At 47.1% G+C, this 20766-nt stretch overlaps 1 protein-coding gene across 2 annotated transcripts in view; it reads left to right on the forward strand.

The window, feature by feature from the left end:
• TTC28 (tetratricopeptide repeat domain 28) overlaps nt 1-20766 on the forward strand; it is a 480542-nt gene that overhangs the window by 278461 nt on the left and 181315 nt on the right. For both annotated transcript variants that reach the window (XM_044989608.1, XM_044989609.1), the window contains exon 3: nt 18049-18196. In XM_044989608.1, the coding sequence (XP_044845543.1) occupies nt 18049-18196 (148 nt within the window). The remainder of the gene's footprint in view (nt 1-18048; nt 18197-20766) is intronic.

The following is a 20766-nucleotide window of genomic DNA, read 5'->3' on the forward strand; positions in this document are numbered from 1 at the left end:
GTCCTTTAGCATAGATGAAACCAAACTTTACTGGCTGTTGTAGGGTACTGTCCTGTGTCCTGCAGTATTCCAAGTGTTTGTGGCCACTCTTAAGCTTTTCTTATTAATTTTAGCTCCTGCAATATTAATAAAAGCTGGCTAGAACAGGCTCGTTACATGGCCTGGTGCATCTCAGATATTCAGACGTGACTACGTTGAGCAATGGCTCTCCACACAACCAATCCTAAAGTCAATCCCTAAGCTGATTTCTGTGAGAGTTGTGCCTGGGTAAAGATGGCAGGATCAGGCTATATATTAATTTTGAAGGAAATAATATGGAACAACTTTGGATTGCTCAAATGTATGCCCTTTTTTTAATTGGCTGCCAATGAGGTCCTACCCTTAGTTGTCTATTATATCAATCCAATGCACAGGACAAATATTCCCAGTCTCTCCTTGTTGTTTCCATTCCCCAGATACAGCCAGGTGTTCATTGGTGAGCAGTGTCAGGGGAAGTTTCTAGGTGTTGCCTGTAAAAACCACTTGAGGTAAAAGCTCCATTTTCAAGAGAGCCCAAGGACACAGCTACACTACAGCAGCACAGCTATGGCACGGCAGCCATCCCACTGTAGTGTAGATGTAGTTAATCTCTCTCCCTGAAAATTCTTTCTATCAAACTAGCTGTGTCTACACTGCTGGGTTGGGTCAAACTAACTTTGTCACACAGGGCGCAACATTGTTAACAGCCCTGAGTGAAGTAGCTAGATTGATCTGTTTTCTAGGCGTGGACTGGGCCTTGGGCTCCAAAGTGCGCTAGTTGCTCTTGACAGTGTTACCCTGGGCCCTTCTCAACTTCAGTGACTTGTGAGGCAGGGGTGTAGCCATGCATCCAGGCCCACCCAAATGTGAGCAGGGGTGCAGTGCTGCCACAGCAGGTCAGAGCGTCACTTGGGCACCTGAGATGCAGGACGGAGCTCTGCGCCCGCCCTTCAGAAAGCTACACTCTGGCAGCTCTGCCCTGCCGCTGTCTGAGCTGCTCCATGTGCGTGCCCAGCTCGGCAGGTGAAGCCCTGTGTCTGGGGGCACCAGGGCTAGGAGGAGGCACGGTGTCAAGGGAGAAGCTGAGCTAGCACAGTCTGTCATTGCTTGCCCACCTGGGAGTCGGGGCCCACACAAATTTCCACCCCAGCTAGGCTAGGGTTTGTGAGATGGGGCTCCACTGCCTGCCTTGTCACTGTGTCACTGACTCACATATCGTGTGACTGGCTCCCGGGATGAAAAAGCTGTCTCTCGCCTACAGGTTTGTCGTGTGCCTCTGCACTTCTGCAGCCTAGTGGAAGTTTTATGTCTCATTTGCTTGCCAGAGTCTTCACCTGACGCAGTTAGTAGAACTGCTCCTTTAGCTCATTGCCTGGAGGGGTGTGTTCATGAAAGTGAAGGCTTGTGCTCTTTGCCACAGAGGAACCCAGCATCTGTGGGATATGTGTGTGCATTAGCGGTGACTGTGGAATGCCTTTAGTGCTCTGCTGTGGGATCTCTACAGATGAAGCCGCAGAATGGAGAGTGAGGAACGATGGTCCACTGGTTTGGGCACTTGCCAAGGACTTGGAAGAAGGAATTGAACCTGGGTATCCCACCACAAACGTCCTGTGTGGCCATGGCCACATCACTTAGCCTCTCTGTGCCTTAGTAAAATGTTTATCCTCACAGGTGGCGTTGGTGCCATTATTACTGTTGTTTACTTTAAAAAACAGGGTTTGAGATTGCAGCCGTTTTCAGCAATCTCGCACCAAGGCGTGGCTCATACGTCTCTGCCTGGCAGGAAAATTCCCCTTGGAAGAAAAATGTTAAATTATTCAGCCATTATTTTAGCTAAAAAGAAGTGTGTTAGAGAATGGGGAACCACGGCCCAGGGGAGCTGTGGGGGTGGGTGGGTGGGTGGGGGCTGTGCACAAGGACAGCGCATAGAGCCACCTGCCCCTCCCCCCACAGGAGCTGCTGTCGGACATGCCAGCCGCTTCCGGGAGCGGCACAGGGCCAGGGCAGGCAGGGAGCTTGTCTTAGCCTCGCTGCACTGCTGCCCAGGAGCCGCCTGAAGTAAGCAGTGCCCAGCCAGAGCCCGAACCTCTCCTGCACCCCAGCTCTGAGCCTCCTTGCACCCAAACCCCCTCCCAGAGCCCACAGCTCCTCCTGCACCCCAACCTTCTGCCCGAGCCCTGAGCCCCCTCCCAGAGCCAGCATCCCACGCCTCCTCCTGCACCCCAACCTCCTGCCCCAGCCCTGAACCCCCTCCTACACCCCAACCCCCTGTCCCAGCCCTGAACCCCCTCCTGCACCCCAACCCCCTCCCCAACCTTCTGCCCGAGCCCTGAGCCCCCTCCGAGAGCCAGCATCCCACACCTCCTCCTGCACCCCAACCCCCTCCCAGAGCCCACACTCTGAACCCCCTCCTGTACCCCAACCCCCTCCCCAACCTTCTGCCTGAGCCCCCTCCCAGAGCCAGCATCCCACACCTCCTCCTGCACCCCAACCTCCTGCCCCAGCCCTGAACCCCCTCCTGCAGCCCAACCCCCTCCCCAACCTTCTGCCTGAGCCCCCTCCCAGAGCCAGCATCCCACGCCTCCTCCTGCACCCCAACCTCCTGCCCCAGCCCTGAACCCCCTCCTGCACCCCCCCCCCCTGTCCCAGCCCTGAACCCCCTCCTGCACCCCAACCCCCTCCCCAACCTTCTGCCCGAGCCCTGAGCCCCCTCCCAGAGCCAGCATCCCACACCGCCTCCTGCACCCCAACCCCCTCCCAGAGCCCACGCCTCCTCCTGCACCCCAACCCCCTCCCAGAGCCCACACTCTGAACCCCCTCCTGCACCCCAACCCCCTGTCCCAGCCCAGGGAAAGTGAGGGAGGGTGGGGGAGAACGAGTGATGGAGGCAGTGGGGGATGGAGGGAGTGCGGTGGGGCCTCAGAGAAGGGGCGGGACAGGTGTGTGGCCTCAGGGAAGGGGGCGGGGCAAGAGTGTTTGGGTTTCCGTGATTACTGTTATTTCTACATTTTCTTTGAGGTAGATCCTGGGTTGAACTTAAATTCAAAAAGTGATCTTGTGCTTTAAAACAGGGGTCGGCAACCTACGGCACGTGTGCCAGAGGTGGCACGCGAGCCAATTTTTGTTGGCACGTGGGGCGGGCTGAGCCGCTCAGCCCGCCGCCACTCTGGGGATCCTGCGGCTGGCCCCTTACCAGCCGGGGTCCCTGCTGCAGCCCTACTCACCTTGCTTCTGGTTGGAGTTCCAGCACAGGCCCCCTGCCAGACAGGGTCCAGGTCTCCGGCCCTGCTCAGCCCTACCCGCCACCAGCTTCACTCACCTCAGCTGCCGATCTGGGGTTCCAGCCAGTTAACAACTGATCACTCAGAAGCCTGTGTGCAGCTTAAAGTATCCAAATACGTGCCACCAGACATTGGAAAATTCAGCAAGGAAAATCAAGGGCAAAGGATCACACTAAACTAATAAGATCTGCATTTTAATTTAGTTTTAAATAAAGCTTCTGAAACATTTTGAAAACCTTGTTTACATATAACAGTAGTTTGGTTGTATATTATAGACTTATAGAGAGACCTTCTAAAAAACGTTAAAATGTATTACTGGCATGCGAAGCCTTAAATTAGAGTGTATACATGAAGACTCGGCACAGCACTGCTGAAAGGTTGCCGATCCCTGCTTTAAAAGGTTGGAGACCACTGCTCTATATAGGAGGAGGATCTGGAGTGTGGACTGAACAAACTGGAGGGAGGAATCTGAGGAGCAGGCAAGCCTGGGGCAGAACTGAAAGCTGTGTTCTTGTTAATTTCTGTGCTAATCAAACCAACCCACGGGTGAGGTGGAGATTCCACTCTATATATTGTGAAAACCATGTTTAGAGCAAGTGGGAAAGTCATCTGCTCACAGAGATAGAATCGTAGAAGCGTCGGACTTGAAGGGACCTCGAGAGGTCATTTAGTCCAGTCGCCTGCACTCAAGGCAGGACTATGTAATAACTAGCCCATCCCTGACAGGTGTTTGTTTAACCTGTTCTTCAAAACCTCCAATGATGGAGATTCACCACCTCCCTAGGCAATTTATTCCAGTGCTTAACCACCCTGACAGTTAGGAAGTTTTTCCTAATGGCCAACCTAAATGGCCCTGGCTGTAATTTAAGCCCATTTCTTCTTGTTCTATCCTCAGAGGTTAACGAGAACAATGTTTCTCCCTCCTCCTTGTAACAACCTTTTATGTACTTGAAAACTGTTATGTCCCTTCTCAGTCTTCTCTTCTTTAGACTAAACAAATCCAGTTTTTTCAATCTTCCCTCATAGGTCATGTTTTCTTGACCTTTAATCAATTATTGCCCTTCTCTGGACTTTCTCAATTTGTCCACATCCTTTCTGAAATATGGTGCCCAGAACTGGACACAATACCCCAGATGAGGTCTAATCAGTATCAAAAGCCTTACTAAGAGCAATTGGGCTGTGGAATATTCTCCCACTGGAAGTAGTGAGAGCACACTCGATATTAATAGTTAAATCTTGCCAGAAATTCTGCCTTACACAGTGGACAAAATGGAACCTAGTAGGATATTTCCATCTCTAATTAGTATGGTCTCTGTAGGAGATGGAGATTGTTACAGCCAATGAAACTGGAGTTAAACTTGATGGCCCACAGGAGTAGAGAGCAGCTGATACAGGAGAAAGCAGATTTGCTAAATCTCTGTTTATATTTTAAAGTAGGTAGAAGTTAGTGGCTCAGGTGCCAGTCGCGTGTTTGGATTCTGAAGTGTACTTGTTGCCCGGTGTGCAAACTGCAGCTCCGTGAAAACAGTAGTGTAACCTACATGGACTACAGTGATATTTATAGATGTGCTGCATGTGTTCTAAATTAAAATACATTCCTCCTTCTCCCACATTCCTGAAGTCCCACAGCAGGGATTTGTCCTGTGTTCTTTCCAAATTCAAGCTATGGACTAGTTAGGATGGGATGTGAAAGACTCAGACTAGTGTTTGGTCCCAGAAGCCTTAGTGGATGCTCAAATATTTGGTCCCTTTCTTTTAGTCACCCTTGCTTGTGTTCGTCACATGCTGTCGTTTTGTCTGCCTGGGAAGCTGTGAGGGAGTTGGTTAATGAATGTTAACCCGCATCACGCTGTTGTAGAACGGATACATCTAGCATCATAGTATTCTGCAGGGTTGGTGCAGAGTGATTTAAACACATCACAGATAATTCACGCTGTTTTTGGCATCCTCTCCAGATACTGCAAATCAAGAGAGCACTGTGGAGAAAAAGTTTGATACATTTGCCTTTTCTGCATAAATAGCTGTTTATCTAGGGTCTGAAGTTGACATGAATATAAAGGTGTTTTACCTCCCTTGCATACAGGGAAACTCTTTGTCTAGGATTGAGGCATTTTTTTCAGTTTCCCTGATTTGTTTGACAGTTATTTTCTGCTCCAAATTCTTCTGATCTTGTTCCAGTTACCTTCTTCTGTCTCTGTTATCCAATTACAAACTGACCAGCAAGTTGTTATGTAAATGAGTCAGCCCCGGTGCAAGCAGTTTGATGACAAAGTTACATCATGAATCGTAATAAAGGCTTGGTTTTAGAAGCTGTGTAATACTAGCCCTTCAATAATGTAGGACTACCAACAGCAAAAAAAATCTCTGCTTTAAGACAAAGTTCAAAATGGACTGTTTCCATCTGGATTAATCCAGTAATCGGGTCGTCATCTTGAAGTGGATTAAACTGCTTCTAAGAGAAAGAAAGGTTTCCTGTTTTCCTCCACTGCTCTCACTATAACTGAGCAATCCATCTGTTTTGCTGAGTGCTGGTTATAAACTATGAGGAGTATTCTGGCTGCTGAGCATTTTTTAAAATTCGCCACCCTGTCTCTGCTTAAATTAGCCCTTCAAACTTGTGCTCTGCTGCTTAAAGGCATTGTTACAATTAAAATGCTACAGCAGCGTGTAGGTGTACTACTGTAGCATTTCAGTGGAGACACTACCTTCTCCCATTGGCACAGGCGCTCAGCCTCTCTGACAGGCAATAGCTAGGTCGCCAGGAGACTTCTTCTTTGGATTAGTGCTGTCTACACTGCGGGTTAGGTTGGTATAGTTGCATCGCTCAGGGATGTGGATTTTTCACACTCCTGAGAGATGTAGCTATACCGATATAAATTCCTAGTGTAGACCAGGCCTTAGTAAGAGTCATCCTGTCCAGCAAGGGATACATGTTAATTAACATACCCTCTCATCAGAGAAGGGCTGTCATCCCTGTTGGTGAATGAATGACCAAGTCATACATCAGCTTGTGCTCCAGAAGAAACAGGAGAACTTGGTCAGGAAAGAATTGTAACCTTTCCAGCGGCTCCATTCTTATAACTCTCACAAGAATCACATGTAGTACATGCGACGGCCCTGCGCCAAGTGGAAAAGGAGGAGGTTTTAGACTTCGCCAAGCGGCTGTAGTAGACGGCCTGTTGCAGAGACCAGTACAACAAAGGTGGTTGCTCCAAACAGTTAGATCGCTGGTCCAGAAAAATTGATGATTAAGAATTTTAATGTGGCCACCTGTCAGGACAGAGAAACACCCAATTAACTCCAGTTTCCCTTGTTGGGGATCTTCAGTTTCTATCCATCAGGAGTCTCAGGAAGTATAATTATGCAACAGAAGGACAAGGAAGAACAAACATATTCATAAATGCTGTGCTATAATTGCACTTTTATTGCATGTATTTGTGTAAGTTATAAACCAGTTAATGCTGTACTGTCTGAAACCAATCCATGCAGATAGACATTAAAGTAACCAGTGTAAAGAACAATTCCAGAATCTCTATTACACTGGGCATTTCAACAAATGATATCAACCCCCTAATACATGTGTTTATTGTTTGGGTGGTGTAGTGACTGGTCCACTTAGAAATAGGTAATAGAATAAGATACAAATTCTCAGCATGCAGTTAAATGGACTGTAATGAACACAAAAAGCTGAAAAATACCAACCCATATAGAAACTACTGTAATCAATAATGTGAGCAGATCAAAGAGAAGCCATGTATGTGTGTAGAATTATCATTAAGAGACATTAAACCCACAAGGCAGACTTCCAGATTCTGCTCTAGCCCAGCTGCCAGCCTTCTCCACAGAACTAGTGTTGCTGATCAACAAGGATCCTTTCTCACTTGTCTTTAAAGTGTGCTATTGCAGCAGTTCAGCTCAGGGAAAAAGCAAAAAGCCATGTTCTTCGCTCATGAGTCAGATGCATTCTTTAGACTCCATCAGTTCAGCACAGGGCATTAGGCACAGACGTGATGTATCTATCATTAGATGTCATGTTTTATTGTATCGTGGATAGTTGTGTTTTGTGTGTCTTTAAAAAGTTCATTGTGTGCTATGGAAACCTCATCTGTCCATTGTTCTCAGTATCGGCTCCAGTATTTCAGGTTCTGTTATACTGGGAAAGATTAGCCCAGAATAATAAACAAGGGGATACTGATGCAGCTTTAAACCTCTGAAATGGGAACATGTGTGTCTGTTACTAATGCTAGTCACCTCAGAGAAGCCCTTGATTGCAGAGCTCTCTTTCTTAAGGGTTTATAAATGCGTCAATTAGTTTTGATGTTTTCTTTGTCCAATGGCAACATGACTTAGCAGTAATTAGTATAATACTTAGCCAATTAACAGAGAGTTATGACTTTGGATCTGCTAGTTTGGAACATAGGTGACATCATTTGGCAATAACTAGTTAATTAGCATGATAAGGAAACAGACTCTGGCCCAAGTCTGTGTCAGATGCAGGTTTGCCTATAGTTGGAAAGTTGTGTGTGTCAGCAAAGAAGCAGTTTTACTCACTTTGGGTGGGGTGGAGGGGGGAGATGAAAGGAGCGATGTACAAACTGTAGTAAGAACCCCATAGAATTTCAAACCAAGGTGGAAAATAAAATGAGGTTCGGGTGGAGATTAGGGTGCGAAAAGGCAAGTCTGATGAACAGGAGGGCACAGAGGAAGCCCTAGTGGAGAAGGAAGGATGGTTATCTAACTCTGTGTGGGGTGGGTATCTCACAAAGCAAGGATCGGCGTACTGTCTTGAGCCTTTGTGTCTCATTGTGAGAGTGGGTTCTGTTGTAGGACCAGTGCCGTGCAGTGACCACTCTCTGAAGGCACATGTGCCACAGCAGCTTCCCCAAAAGAAAGAACTTAACTGATTTGTTTTGTTTACAAAACATCAGCTATGGACTAGTTGCACCAAATGCCTCCGGTATCATCTCCAAAGCTCAACTCCACTGCACTCTATAGAATGTGTGCATTAACTGGAGGTGAATTTTGGAGACGAGAACAATTGCCCAGTGGACTGAAAAATGACTGACACTGTGAGACTGAGACATACTCTCTGATTCCCCAAAGCCATGGATTTCACTGAAGAAAATTCTGTCACTCAGGACCAATAGTTTTGCCTATAAGTTGAAAACTGATTTCCAGTAGTCTTGCCCCAATGTGGCACCTAAGCTGAATGCCATTGAAACATACCTGGGACACTACACCTGCACGCATCACTTTGTTGGGGTGAGTGGCACCATGTGCAACACAGACTCTGGCTGGAGGGGCCACATGATCCTTGCTCAGCCAGTGAGTAGCCAGTCCATAGATGGAAAAACTATTGCCCAAATAGGAAGGCAATAATGCCAAACTCTTCCTGGTCTCAAGACTCTGTGACAGCCTTTTGTATTGTGTTTGCAAGCAGTGATACACATGAACAAACATGCACCCAACCACGCTAATATGGGGAAAGTTATAACCAAGCCAAGGCCAAGTTTCAGCCAGAGCAGGATTTTTGTGGTCTGTTATATGGGTATTATTCATGGTAGCAGGTGCTGTTAGGAGAGGTGCCCTAACAGAAATTTGAGAGGGCACGTGGAGAGGTGATGGAGAAGTCACTGGGAACTGGCTAGGCTCACTTTCATTCATTTGCATTTCTACAATGCAGAGGATGAGCCATTTCAGAGCAGGAATATAGACTGGGTAAGGAAGACACCTCAAATGTTAGAGCCTTCCCACATTAACTGTGAGATGTGTTTACATACAGAACCTTTTAGACCACTGAGAAACGTAGGAAGAAAGGAACGTGTTAACTTTGTAATGTAAATAGCACCTTTTACAATTCTTGCAGCTCGTGTGTGTAGGCAAAGCAGCATGAAGGGTCATGTGTCAAGTGTATACTGGAGTCTCATTGCCAGATTGATTTGATGTACATTAATATTTGGATATTAAGATATCTGTTTATATTCAGATCTAAAGTAAGCACTTAACAGTGCTGTAATCCCCTCAGATGGCTCAGAAATAACTGGAAGGGATAAAATTGCTGGGCCTCTTTTTTGTTATTGTTAAAGGTACATTTACAGTTATCAGGTCTGCTGCTTTGTTGTTCATCCTGATTGTTTGCTTTAAGCAATACAAAAAACTTACGTTTCCTAACAGTAGGGCTGGTTCTGCTGCTGTAACTGTTCATGTTGCTTAAAAATTTGATTTGTTTTTCTTTATGTTGGCTCTTGTTTGTTATATTTAAACTATTTCTCTAGTTAATCTCATTCCAATCAAGAGAGTCTTTTTTTACAAGGTCATCCTGGCAAATGAAAACAGTGCAGCATGCACTGAAATTCAAGCCCCTGGTTTTATAATGTAAGCTATCGCTTGTTCTGCTGTGTGAATGACTCACATTGAAAACTAGAAGACTCTCACCTACCATTCATATTAGAAGCAGTCAGAACTATTGATTTTTATCTTCAATTAGAGATGTTAGCTGTTAGTTTATTGCTTAGCGACCAATATTTGTTCTTCTGTATTCTTGTCCTGCTAGCCACACGTGTATGGTAGCTATTTTCATCAAAATCAGCATATTTTAAAAGAAGAGATTCAGAAGAAATACAGGAAAGGAAATTGCTAATAATCAAGTTAAACCATTAGAATTAACCACTCATTCTAAAGGGAGCTGGTTGCGATCCCTGTATTTAGGTTGCTTAACATCTTTCATTATAAAAGATGTTTTTATCACTCCCCCTTCTAAAAAAAAAAAAAAAAGTTCTCATATCCCTATTGTTTGCAACAAGCCTTTTCTATCTGGTAGGGCAGAAGTGCTTCAGCTTGGCAAGTTCCTTTTCTTTGTCCCATGAAATTCCATTCAGGTTTAGCTGAGTTATCAGCTGTTAAAAACTAGAGCTGGGCCAGCCTCCACTTCTGGAGCCAGCACACAGGCCCAGCACCTGGGCTCATCCCACCCTCTCTCCGGGGGCAGCAGTTCTCCACCTTCCAAGGGGGAGAGAGAGCTGGGCCGGATTTCCCCCCAAAACTCCATTTGGACCGATCACATGGTGCCAGCAGCCCATCGCCACCCTTTTCTCTTGCTTGCAGGCAATGTTGTTAGTCCGTTAGCTCAAGTGAAAGCAGTCTGTGCCTCAGTGTTGGAGGTTCCAGGTTCAGACTCTTATGATGATGCATAATTTGGGAGGTGGGATGTTCCACATAATAGGGTTGGTCTTTATCCTTTTCAAAAACACATACACACCCCACAGCACCACCACTGAAAAACCCCACCTGCTAGGAAGCTACATTAAAAATGCACATTTAAAGACCATTATTTAGGTTGCAAAGTCAAGCACTTTAAAGTTAGGAAGTGCCAAATTTATAGCTGTCCATGAAATCTTACTTCTGCCCCTGGTGCATATATCTTATGATACAGTCTTTAATTACACAATCAATTACCTTTTTTCCTCCACGGGACCATACCTCATTCAGTGCACAGGGTGCACACACAAAGAATTAAGGTTGCACAGTCAACCCTAAAATCTAGTATTTCCTAACTCTCAAGTGCTTGACTTTGCAACCTAAATAACATTCTTTTAACAAAATGTCTATGTATGTAATTAAAAGTATAAATAAGGAAAAGTAAAATGGTTAATGCATAGCACTTGTTTTTGCTTCAGATCAAGGTCCAAAGCCAGTCATGTGGAAATGCACAGTTTGTTTTGGGGTTTTAGAAGACATTGTATTTCCCCATTCTGCTTCTCCATCTCAGTTCATTGTGGCACCAGCAGTGTGCATGTGTGACTTGCTGGAGTTTGTGATCAGAATGTAGAGATGTAGGATGTTTCACAGCTGTTGTATACATCATTATATCTGTTGTTCAGGACACTTTTGAAAAAAGTCAGCACAGTTGGTCTTGAATATTAATGGACTCAGCTGCAACCTGGTGAAGGTGATTTGACTTTTACCAGAGAAACTGCAAACATATCCAGTGTGTCTTCTGTGTTTACTTAAGTGAATTCATGTTTTTGGAAATCATCAGTACTCCTTGCATGATATGCCAATAAAAATGGGGTTAGTACATCAGTTAATGACATGTCTAGTCTATCTTTAGTTGTGCTGAGCTTCTAAAACTGGTTTCCATTACTAGCACAGCATCTCCTGAAAAGAGATTTGAATTGTTAATGGCGTTTCAGTTCTATATCGACAACTGAGCTCTTCTCAGCCTGTTAGTAAAGCAGCATTTATTTACCCTCTGTTGCTGCTGCTTCCTTAGAACTACATCCATGATGCTCTAGGAAGGCACTGCCAGTCAGTTGTTTCACTGATTAATGAGCGCTCCTCTCCTCTCTGGGCAGGCACTAAGGAGCAAGCTGCAAGTGACCTCCAGCGTCACTCTGGAGTAAGAGACGATATTAGGGAAATATGTGCAAATTGTCAGGAGACAATCAGTTGACTCCAGGGTAAGAAATGTGCAGGGGAGGAGGAGGAAAGAGGCTTGTTCAATTAATCATTACCCCAAGCTGTGTCGAGGTTATGTGCAGTGCTGAAATAAACCTCTTTGTTCCAAACACAGAAGAAAATGGGCTAATGGTTTATGCCCCGGTTGGCCTATTTAGTTACAGTGACAGTTGCGTAAATAGTGTGACAAACCGCGTGGGGAAGTCAAGCCTCTGGTGTGGGCATCCTATCTTGAACAAACCCTGCCTCTTTGTCTGTGAGGACTGTCAGTTGGGCTGCGATGGAGCTGTGATCATGTCTCTGTGCCTCAGCTCCTCCACCTGGGCAGCCTCACAGGGCTATTTGCAGCCTTTGTTCAGCACGCAGTGTGGATAAAGCACTTCAGGGCCCCGCCTGAGGGGAAGCTCTAGAAAGAGGCAATGTTTCACTAGTAAATATTTCATCGTTTTGCTACCGTTAAAGTACAGTGCTGTCTGTAGGAATCTCTGCAGGGCTGGGGGCAGAATCATCCCTACCCCCAAAAGATATGATGGAAGTAGAGGGATTCAGAGATGAGAAACAAGGATTAGGGTCAGGGCTGGCCTTAGGGAAAATGGCACCCTGGGCAAACTTGCATTTTGATGTTCCTGGCCCCGTGGGCTCCCCAGGCTCCCCACCCTCCCTTTACCCCTAATCCCTGGACTGTGCCCCTTTCGCCCCTATGTAGGGTGACCAGATAGCACGTGTGAAAAATCGGGGTGGGGTGGGGGGAGCCCATAAAAAAAAGAAGCCCCAAATATCGGGACTGTCCCTATAAAATCGGGACATCTGGTCACCCTACCCCTATGCCTGCTCCCCGTCCTGGGCCCCTAATCCACACTCTCTTCACGCCTAACCTCTGGCCCCTCCTGTACCTTAACACCGAGACTGTGCCCCCTTCACCCCAATCCCTGCACCTTCCTCCTGCATCCCAAACCCCAATCCCTGCACTCCCCTCCTGCATCCCAAACCCCAATCCCTGTGCCCCCTTCACCCCAATCCCTGTGCCCCCTTCACCCCAATCCCTGCACTCCCCTCCTGCATCCCAAACCCCAATCCCTGTGCCCCCTTCACCCCAATACCTGCACCTTCCTCCTGCATCCCAAACCCCAATCCCTGTTCCCCTTCACCCTAATCCCTGCACCCCCAGTCCCTGCACCTTCCTCCTGCATCCCAAACCCCAATCCCTGTTCCCCTTCACCCTAATCCCTGCACCCCCAGTCCCTGCACCTTCCTCCTGCATCCCAAACCCCAATCCCTGTTCCCCTGCACCCCCCTCCTGCACCCCCAGTCCCTGCACCTTCCTCCTGCATCCCAAACCCCAATCCCTGTTCCCCTGCACCCCCCTCCTGCACCCCCAGTCCCTGCACCTTCCTCCTGCATCCCAAACCCCAATCCCTGTTCCCCTTCACCCTAATCCCTGCACCCCCAGTCCCTGCACCTTCCTCCTGCATCCCAAACCCCAATCCCTGTGCCTCCTTCATCCCAATCCCTGCACTCCCCTCCTGCACCCCAATACCTGCACCTTCCTCCTGCATCCCAAACCCCAATCCCTGTTCCCCTTCACCCCAATCCCTGCACTCCCCTCCTGCATCCCAAACCCCAATCCCTGTTCCCCTCCTGCACCCCAATCCCTGCACCTCCCTCCTGTGCCCCAACCCCTACACTGTGCCCCCTGCACTCCTCTTCTGCACCCCTAGTCCCTGTTCCATCCCAAACCCCAATCCCTGCACTCACCTCCTTTGCCCCAAGCCCTGCACTGTGCGTGCCCCCTTTACCTTAATCCTTGTGCCCCTTCACACCTACTCCCTGCACCTCCGTACTGCACCCCAACCCCTGCACTGTGCCCCTTCACCCCAACTCCTGCCCCCTCCTGTGCCATACCCCCTTCTGCACCCCAACCACTGCACTTTTCTCCCTTTGCCCTAACCCCTGTATCCCCCTCCTGCACCCACGTGGGAAAACTGACCTGGATGCACGAAGCAGCTGGCATTGCTGCTCGCTCCGCTCCCCGCTTGGACTCCTCTACCCAGCACACCCCTAGGAGCAACATCAGAACTCCCTGCATCCAGGTCACTTTCCCCACCTGGGCTAGGTAAGGAGAGGGCAGGAGAGCAGAAGCTGATGTTCTGTTACCCAAGTTATTACTGGGTTCCTCAGCCCACACACACTACAAACACATCAGTGCACAAGAATCCCCAGGCCACACTGGCTTACAAGGTGTCTCTGGCTACTGTGCTCCTTCAGAGCCAAACTGCCCATGTGTAAGCTGCTGCAAGACTCCATCCCTGCATGGTATTTCTGTCATCAAGCTGTACAGAAGGGAAACTGAGGCTGTGTCTACACTATGGAGACTATGCTGGCATAACTCCATATTGTAGATGCAGCCTATCTTGACATCTACATTTCCCATTGGTGTAGAAACGCCACCTCTCTGAAGAACAGTAGCTACATCAACAGAAGCATTCTACTGTCAACATAAATGCATCTGTGCTGCGGATTAGGTCAGCATAGCAGTGTTGGTTAGGGGCGTGTTTTTTCCTTCACCCTTGACTGACACAGAATCATAGAAGATTAGGGTTGGAGGAGACCTCAGGAGGTCATCTAGTCCAACTCCCTGCTCAAAGCAGGACCAACACTAACTAAATCATCCCAGCCAGGGCTTTGTCAAGCGGGACCGTAAAAACCTCTAAGGATGTAGATTCAAGGATGTAGATTCCCCCACCTCCTTAGGTAACTCATTCCAGTGCTTCACCTCCCTCTTAGTGAAATAGTTTTTCCTAATATCCAACGTAGACCTCCCCCATTGCAACTTGAGACCATCCAGAGCTCCATCCTCTTTGGAACCCCCCTTTCGGTAGTTGAAGGCCGCTATCAAATCCCCCCCTCACTCTTCTCTTCTGCAGACTAAATAACCCCAGTTCCCTCAGCCTCTCCTCGTAAGTCATGTGCTCCAGCCCCCAGTCATTTTCGTTGCCCTCCGCTGGACTCTCTCCAATTTGTCCACATCCCTTCTGTAGTGAGGGGACCAAAACTGGACACAATACTCCAGATGTGACCTCACCAGTGCTGAATAGAGGGGAATAATCACTTCCCTTGATCTGCTGGCAGTGCTCCTACTAATACAGCCCAATATGCCGTTGGCCTTCTTGGCAACAAGGGTACACTGCTGACTCATATTCATCTTCTCATCCACTGTAATCCCCAGGTCCTTTTGTGCAGAACTGCTGCTTAGCCAGTTGGTCCCCAGCCTGTAGCGGTGCCTGGGATTCTTCCTTCCTAAGTGCAGGACTCTGTACTTGTCCTTGTTGAACCTCATCAGAATTATTTTGGCCCAATCCTCCAATTAGTCTAGATCACTCTGGACCCTATCCCTACGCTCCAGCATATCTACTTCTCCCCCCTGTTTAGTGTCATCCGCAAACTTGCTAAGGGTGCAATCCATCCCATCATCCGGATCATTAATAAAGATGTTGAACAAAACCAACCCCAGGACTGACCCCTGGAGCACTCTGCTTGATACTGGCTGCCAATTAGACATCGAGCAATTGATCACTACTCGTTGTGCCCGACAATCTAGCCAACTTTCTATCCACCTTATAGTCCGTTCATCCAATCCATACTTCTTTAACATGCTGCTGGCAAGAATACTGTGGGAGACCGTATCAAAAACTTTGCTAAAGTCAAGGTATATCACGTCCACTGCTTTCCCCATATCCACAGACCCAGTTATCTCACCATAGAAGGCAATCTGGTTGGTCAGGTATGACTTGCCCTTGGTGAATCCATGTGGACTGTTCCTGATCACCTTCCTTTCCTCAAATTGGATTCCTTGAGGACCTGCTCCATGATTTTTCCAGGGACTGAGGTGAGGCTGGCTGGTCTGTAGTTCCCTGGATTCTCCTTTTTCAAAGATGGGCACATAACCATGTTGACCTAATTTTTAGGTGTAGACCAAGCCTAAATGAGAGTGTGGGAAACAGAGATCCCAAAGTGTGCATCATGCTTCACAAGACAATGCACTCAGTGCTCTGAGACCACACAGTGGGTGTCCACTGCATGCCACACACTCCTTGTTCCTGAGGTTTCTCTTTGATTTAAATCATCATGCCTGTAATCTAATTAACACGGAACTGGGTTTCCAGTACAGTTGCCTGTTTGGTTCAATAAGAACACATTTGTACTAAAGGTTAATGAAATGAATTTTGCCTCCATCTCATTCATTTAAAATTATAGAACCAATCAATGCTTGCTAATGGAAAATAGATTAAATATTCATGTCTATAAATTTCCCATGTCATTTTTGATTTTTCTTAATCTTTACCTCCATGGTCTGGATTCTGAAGGTGCGTGAAAGCCCTAATGAAAAGTCGTTTTGGATATTAATTGCAGATCTATCCAGTTTAAGTAAAAAAGACTTCCAAATGTGTCTACTTAATGTACCTTGAATACAGGATTAGTTTCTATTACAAGTGGGAAGGAATAGAGAGGCCTGCCCGTGAGTGCAAGGAGAGCCTGCAGCTGAAGGCCCTCAAGAACCAAAGCCAAGAGTGGAGCTGACAGGGCAGTATCCTGTTCTTACAGCAGTTGTAGTCTTTTTAAGAGTGTTTTCTCTTACCATAACTGGGCTTGCTGTGCGTAACTCCCTCCAGAGACTCGGCAGCGCAGTGAATGTGGCAGAGCTTGCAGCAAGGAGATATTTACTGGAGAGGACAATAAAGGGTTATCCGTGAACAGCAAAGCTTTTGTAAAATGCTAGTTGAAGCTCTTGAATTATTAACGCAATCAGCGGGCAGACATAAAAGTTACAAATACGCTTTCATTTTATAAGTGAATGTTAGACAGCAGAGTCCTTGTTCCCTTACCCACCAGCTCCCAAGCACAGAGCTTCATGTTTTCTCTGGGAGAGACACTGTCATTGCTACCCCTTTGTTAAGGCAGGTTTCTCCTGCTACTGTGTGTGTGTCTGTGATCTTAGCACCTCTGGCTGGGAACATACAGAACCTGGAATTGCCAGTGGGAACTATTTGCAGCTGCACATTGATGCACTTGTTGGTTTGGGATTGCAAATGAGTGGTGAGTGGGTATTAGATTAATTTTAAAAGCATTGCAACTTCCCTTGAATGTCAGTGAGGCAGAGGTGTGTTTGCAGCGACTGACTCTTCTACTGTAGCCTCTGGGGAGACTTGCAGAAAATGTGAAATGGAAAAAGTAAAGCAAAATGTCTATAAACATATTAAAAATGAAGAGTGTATGTGTTCAGTGGGGAGAAGTGCCTGTCAGAGTTAGTATTCTAAGTGCAGTCAGACACAGCTCTCTGCTGCCTGCTCAACCCACTTCTACCAAAACATCTGCATAATGCAGTAGTCACTGTATCAGAGGGGTAGCCATATTAGTCTGTATCCCTAAAACAACGAGGAAGTGGGTTTTTTACCCATGAAAACTTATGCCCAAATAAATCTGTTAGTGCCACTGAACTCTTTGTTGTTTTTGTAGTCACTGAGGTTCACCCAGAAGGTCAGCAGACTCCAGTGCTACCAGGCTGGGTGAGGAGTAGGAGGGTGAATTCCAGAGTCAGTTACTCAGTGAATCTGAATATAGAATCATTCTCTGATCATTGATGAGTGAAAATTACAAAATATAATTAACGATGAGAGTGCTGACATGTCACTGGTGGTGATGGAAGCAAGGGAGGTGAACACAGAGCATGCCTCCTGAACTCCACTGAGCTGGGATGGTGGTGGAAGTAGGCTGTACGCGCATACAGAGGGAAGGAGAGATTTCTGATCGGATGCTCTGGGCAGTGATTTTATTGCAATTGTCTTCGAGATTTTTGGTCTCTGTTAATACAAAGTTCTTGTTGGGTGGTGAAGCTCGGGTCTTGTTGGCAGGAGTGAGAAATGAGGCTCTCCACTCACAAGCTTTGCGAGCTAGGCGATTAAAAAGAAATGAGCAGCCATTTGGGGAGAAGGGGGAGCCAGTTCTGAAGGAAAACCTTTATTTTACATGATTGTAACGTTGGCTTTAGACTCCAGGGCAACATGTGAGAATTGTCAGCATGGGCTGGGTGAGCCTTTCCTCAGCTCTGTGGGGATTCAGGAACCAAACTCAGCTTTAGAATTGCCAATATTGACCTGACCTGAAAGTGCTGCAGGGAAACCTGAGCATGTTCTTGCAGCCCCTGGATTCCCCAACACTAGCTCCCTGGTCATGTATGTTTGGGCTCTGTGATTGCATCAGTTCAATAACTCGCCTCTTTCTTTTGGGCTTGCAGGCGTACTTCCGACAGGGTGTTGCCCTTCAGTACCTTGGACGCCATGCAGACGCACTGGCAGCATTTGCATCTGGGCTGGCTCAGGATCCCAAGAGTCTGCAGCTTCTTGTTGGGATGGTGGAAGCCGCCATGAAATCTCCCATGCGAGGTAAGCAAAGTGACCGGTGTCCAGGGCACTGCAGTTATGCTGGCTGCAAGCTTGAATGGACAGCAGTGCTGAGGGATCAGCATTTTCGAGGAAGGTAGGAAGCAGATTTCAGTTGGAAGCTGATGCTGAGTCCACACTTGAGGCAGGAGGAAACCTGTGTAAGTGATGAGGGGCAGATTATAGGCGTTTTACGTCTTCCATTTGGTCACCTGCTGCTGGGCTCTCTGAGTGGAAACCAAACTAGATGAGCCTCTTGTCTGATTCAGTGGGGCAGGGAGGTGGGGATGTTGGAAGAAGGGGGCTTTGCTCTTGTCTGGTGAGGCAGGGATACTGGAATAGGTGTGGCCTGATCTAGAATAGCAGTTCTTGTGTTCCTGTGAAGTCCGGCTGTGCTACCTGGGAGTTAATGCATGGCTAACATCTCTGAAAAGACTGAACTGGCCACCAGAACTGGTATTCTCCAGCCAGTGGTATTCTCCACTCTCATCTACTAGAGGTCAAACACCTTATCCCTTGTGAAATTCTCCTTTTCCACACACAAGCGTCTTAATATTTCACAAGTATTCCCAGTACAACTGCAGCAGATCAGTCTCCCTCGAACTGTTTCAGTGTGAGGGCAGACTGGAAACACAGGCTTTGCAGCAGCACCGGCTCTGTTGATCCTCCCAATATGATCCCACAATACCGTGGTACCTGTGTGCCCCTTGAGCTCTGCAAGAGCTCTGGCACTTGGGTAAACAGCTTTGTGAAATCCTAGGCTTGTGGTACCCAGCAGGGCTCTGCAGAAGTTTTTGCTCATTTTTCATATCTCTCAGAACAAAGCCCCAGAAGAGGCAGATGACCAGGCTGCTAATTCACTTTTATCCTTGACCAGTATGGAGATGGCTTGGAGCATTTGATGCTTTCAGCCCCCCTGGCATCTTGCCTCCCCTGTATATTACATCCCCACTTCCAGGGGTGGGAATTTCACTCTCCTGAAGGGGAGTTCCCTCACTGCACTGTTTCTAATCAGTTTCTTTGCATGCACTTTGCTGGAGTGGTCTAATGGCATTTCCCAGTGGGGAGCATGGAGCGGATCAGCTCTGACTCTCAGCAGACACTGCTGGGAGCTTTGGAACTTGGGGGCCAAACAGAGCTGAAATATGAAAAAAAAATGCAGTTTCCCTTTCGCAGTGTTTTCTTGTCATCTTCCAAATGAATTAATTTAGATATGTTTTTTATGTAGCAAATACCGTATGAGGATAATTTCACTTATTCTATCCTGCGGTGTTGCTGCTGCCTAGAATATTGCCATAAATACGACATCAGGTTCATCCTTCTCTTTGTCTCACATATCAAAACAAATTACTACAAAGCAATCTGCTGCCTGCCTCGATATTAGCCGTGAGCTCCTTCTGTCCGTATGGCGCACACCGTGCTCTTACCAGAGACACCAGAGTTAGGAGACTCTACAGCTCTTCATCATTTGGTAGCTCTTTTGTGAATTGCCTCCAACCTGTATATATCATTGTGGTGTTGAAGTGCCCAGAAAGGAACGTACCATATTCTAGGAGCAATCACACTGCCGAGAGACTATCCCCTCCCTGCTCCAGGACGTGATGCTTCTGTGTCAGCAGCCCAAAGCTGCGATGGCCTTTCTTGCTGTCTTATTGTATTGCAATTTCATGTCTTTGTTGCTGTCCAGTCTGACCTCTAGGTCTCTCAGTATTACTGCTGCCATGTGTCTCCCTTCCACTAACTCTTTTGGATTATTTTTGCCTCAGTAGTATTAATTTGTTATGCTAATGTTCAGAAGGCCTGCTCAGAATGTGACCCTATTTGTGCTGGGCACAGTACAGATACATACCAGGGTATGGTGCCTGCCACACAGAGCTTACCTTTGAGAGAGAGAAATAACCGCAGTGGGTTGGTGGGGAGGGAAATAAATACCCATAGACCTGCACGCACACCCCTCTCTGTTTTTGCCATTGTTCTGTGGTAATAAATAACCTAAATGCCAATTACCCCAACCATCCCTGGAGCTCTCAGTGATTTCTTATGGGCTTTGCTGCAGAGGTGGGTCTTGCAGAGGGAGTTGAAGGAATGACTAGTAGGCTTTTGGCTATATGAACCTAATTTTCCCAAGCTGAATCTCACTTTGTTAACCTGACTGCATTTTTAACCCTTTTAGGCCCTGTTACATGAAATCTCCCTGCTCAGAGGTGTTCAGAACCTCCCAGTTTGTGTTCATTAGTGTGTCATTTAATCCCCACCTCCCCTTCACATCATTAACAACATCAGTAAAGAAGATCAAGCCGAGTACAGATCCTTTCTGTATTCTTCTGGATGTGTCCCCCAAACTTCATACAATGCCTTTATTTTTCTTTATTGGTTTTAGTCCTCCGGCAGTTGTTCAGTCCATGTAAACGTACTTATGTACAAGCTATTTTGAGCTAGTTTTTCAGATAAGATCTTGTGACCTGGGATATCCACAGAGCTAACATTTACTTCACTCCCTTCATCCACTCTGATAATCTGATCACCGAAAGGCGATGTAGTTTGGGTGACATGATGTGTTCTTGTAACTCCAC

The sequence above is a fragment of the Mauremys mutica genome, chromosome 16 (assembly GCF_020497125.1).
Source record: "Mauremys mutica isolate MM-2020 ecotype Southern chromosome 16, ASM2049712v1, whole genome shotgun sequence".
In the NCBI taxonomy this organism is placed as follows: domain Eukaryota; kingdom Metazoa; phylum Chordata; order Testudines; family Geoemydidae; genus Mauremys; species Mauremys mutica.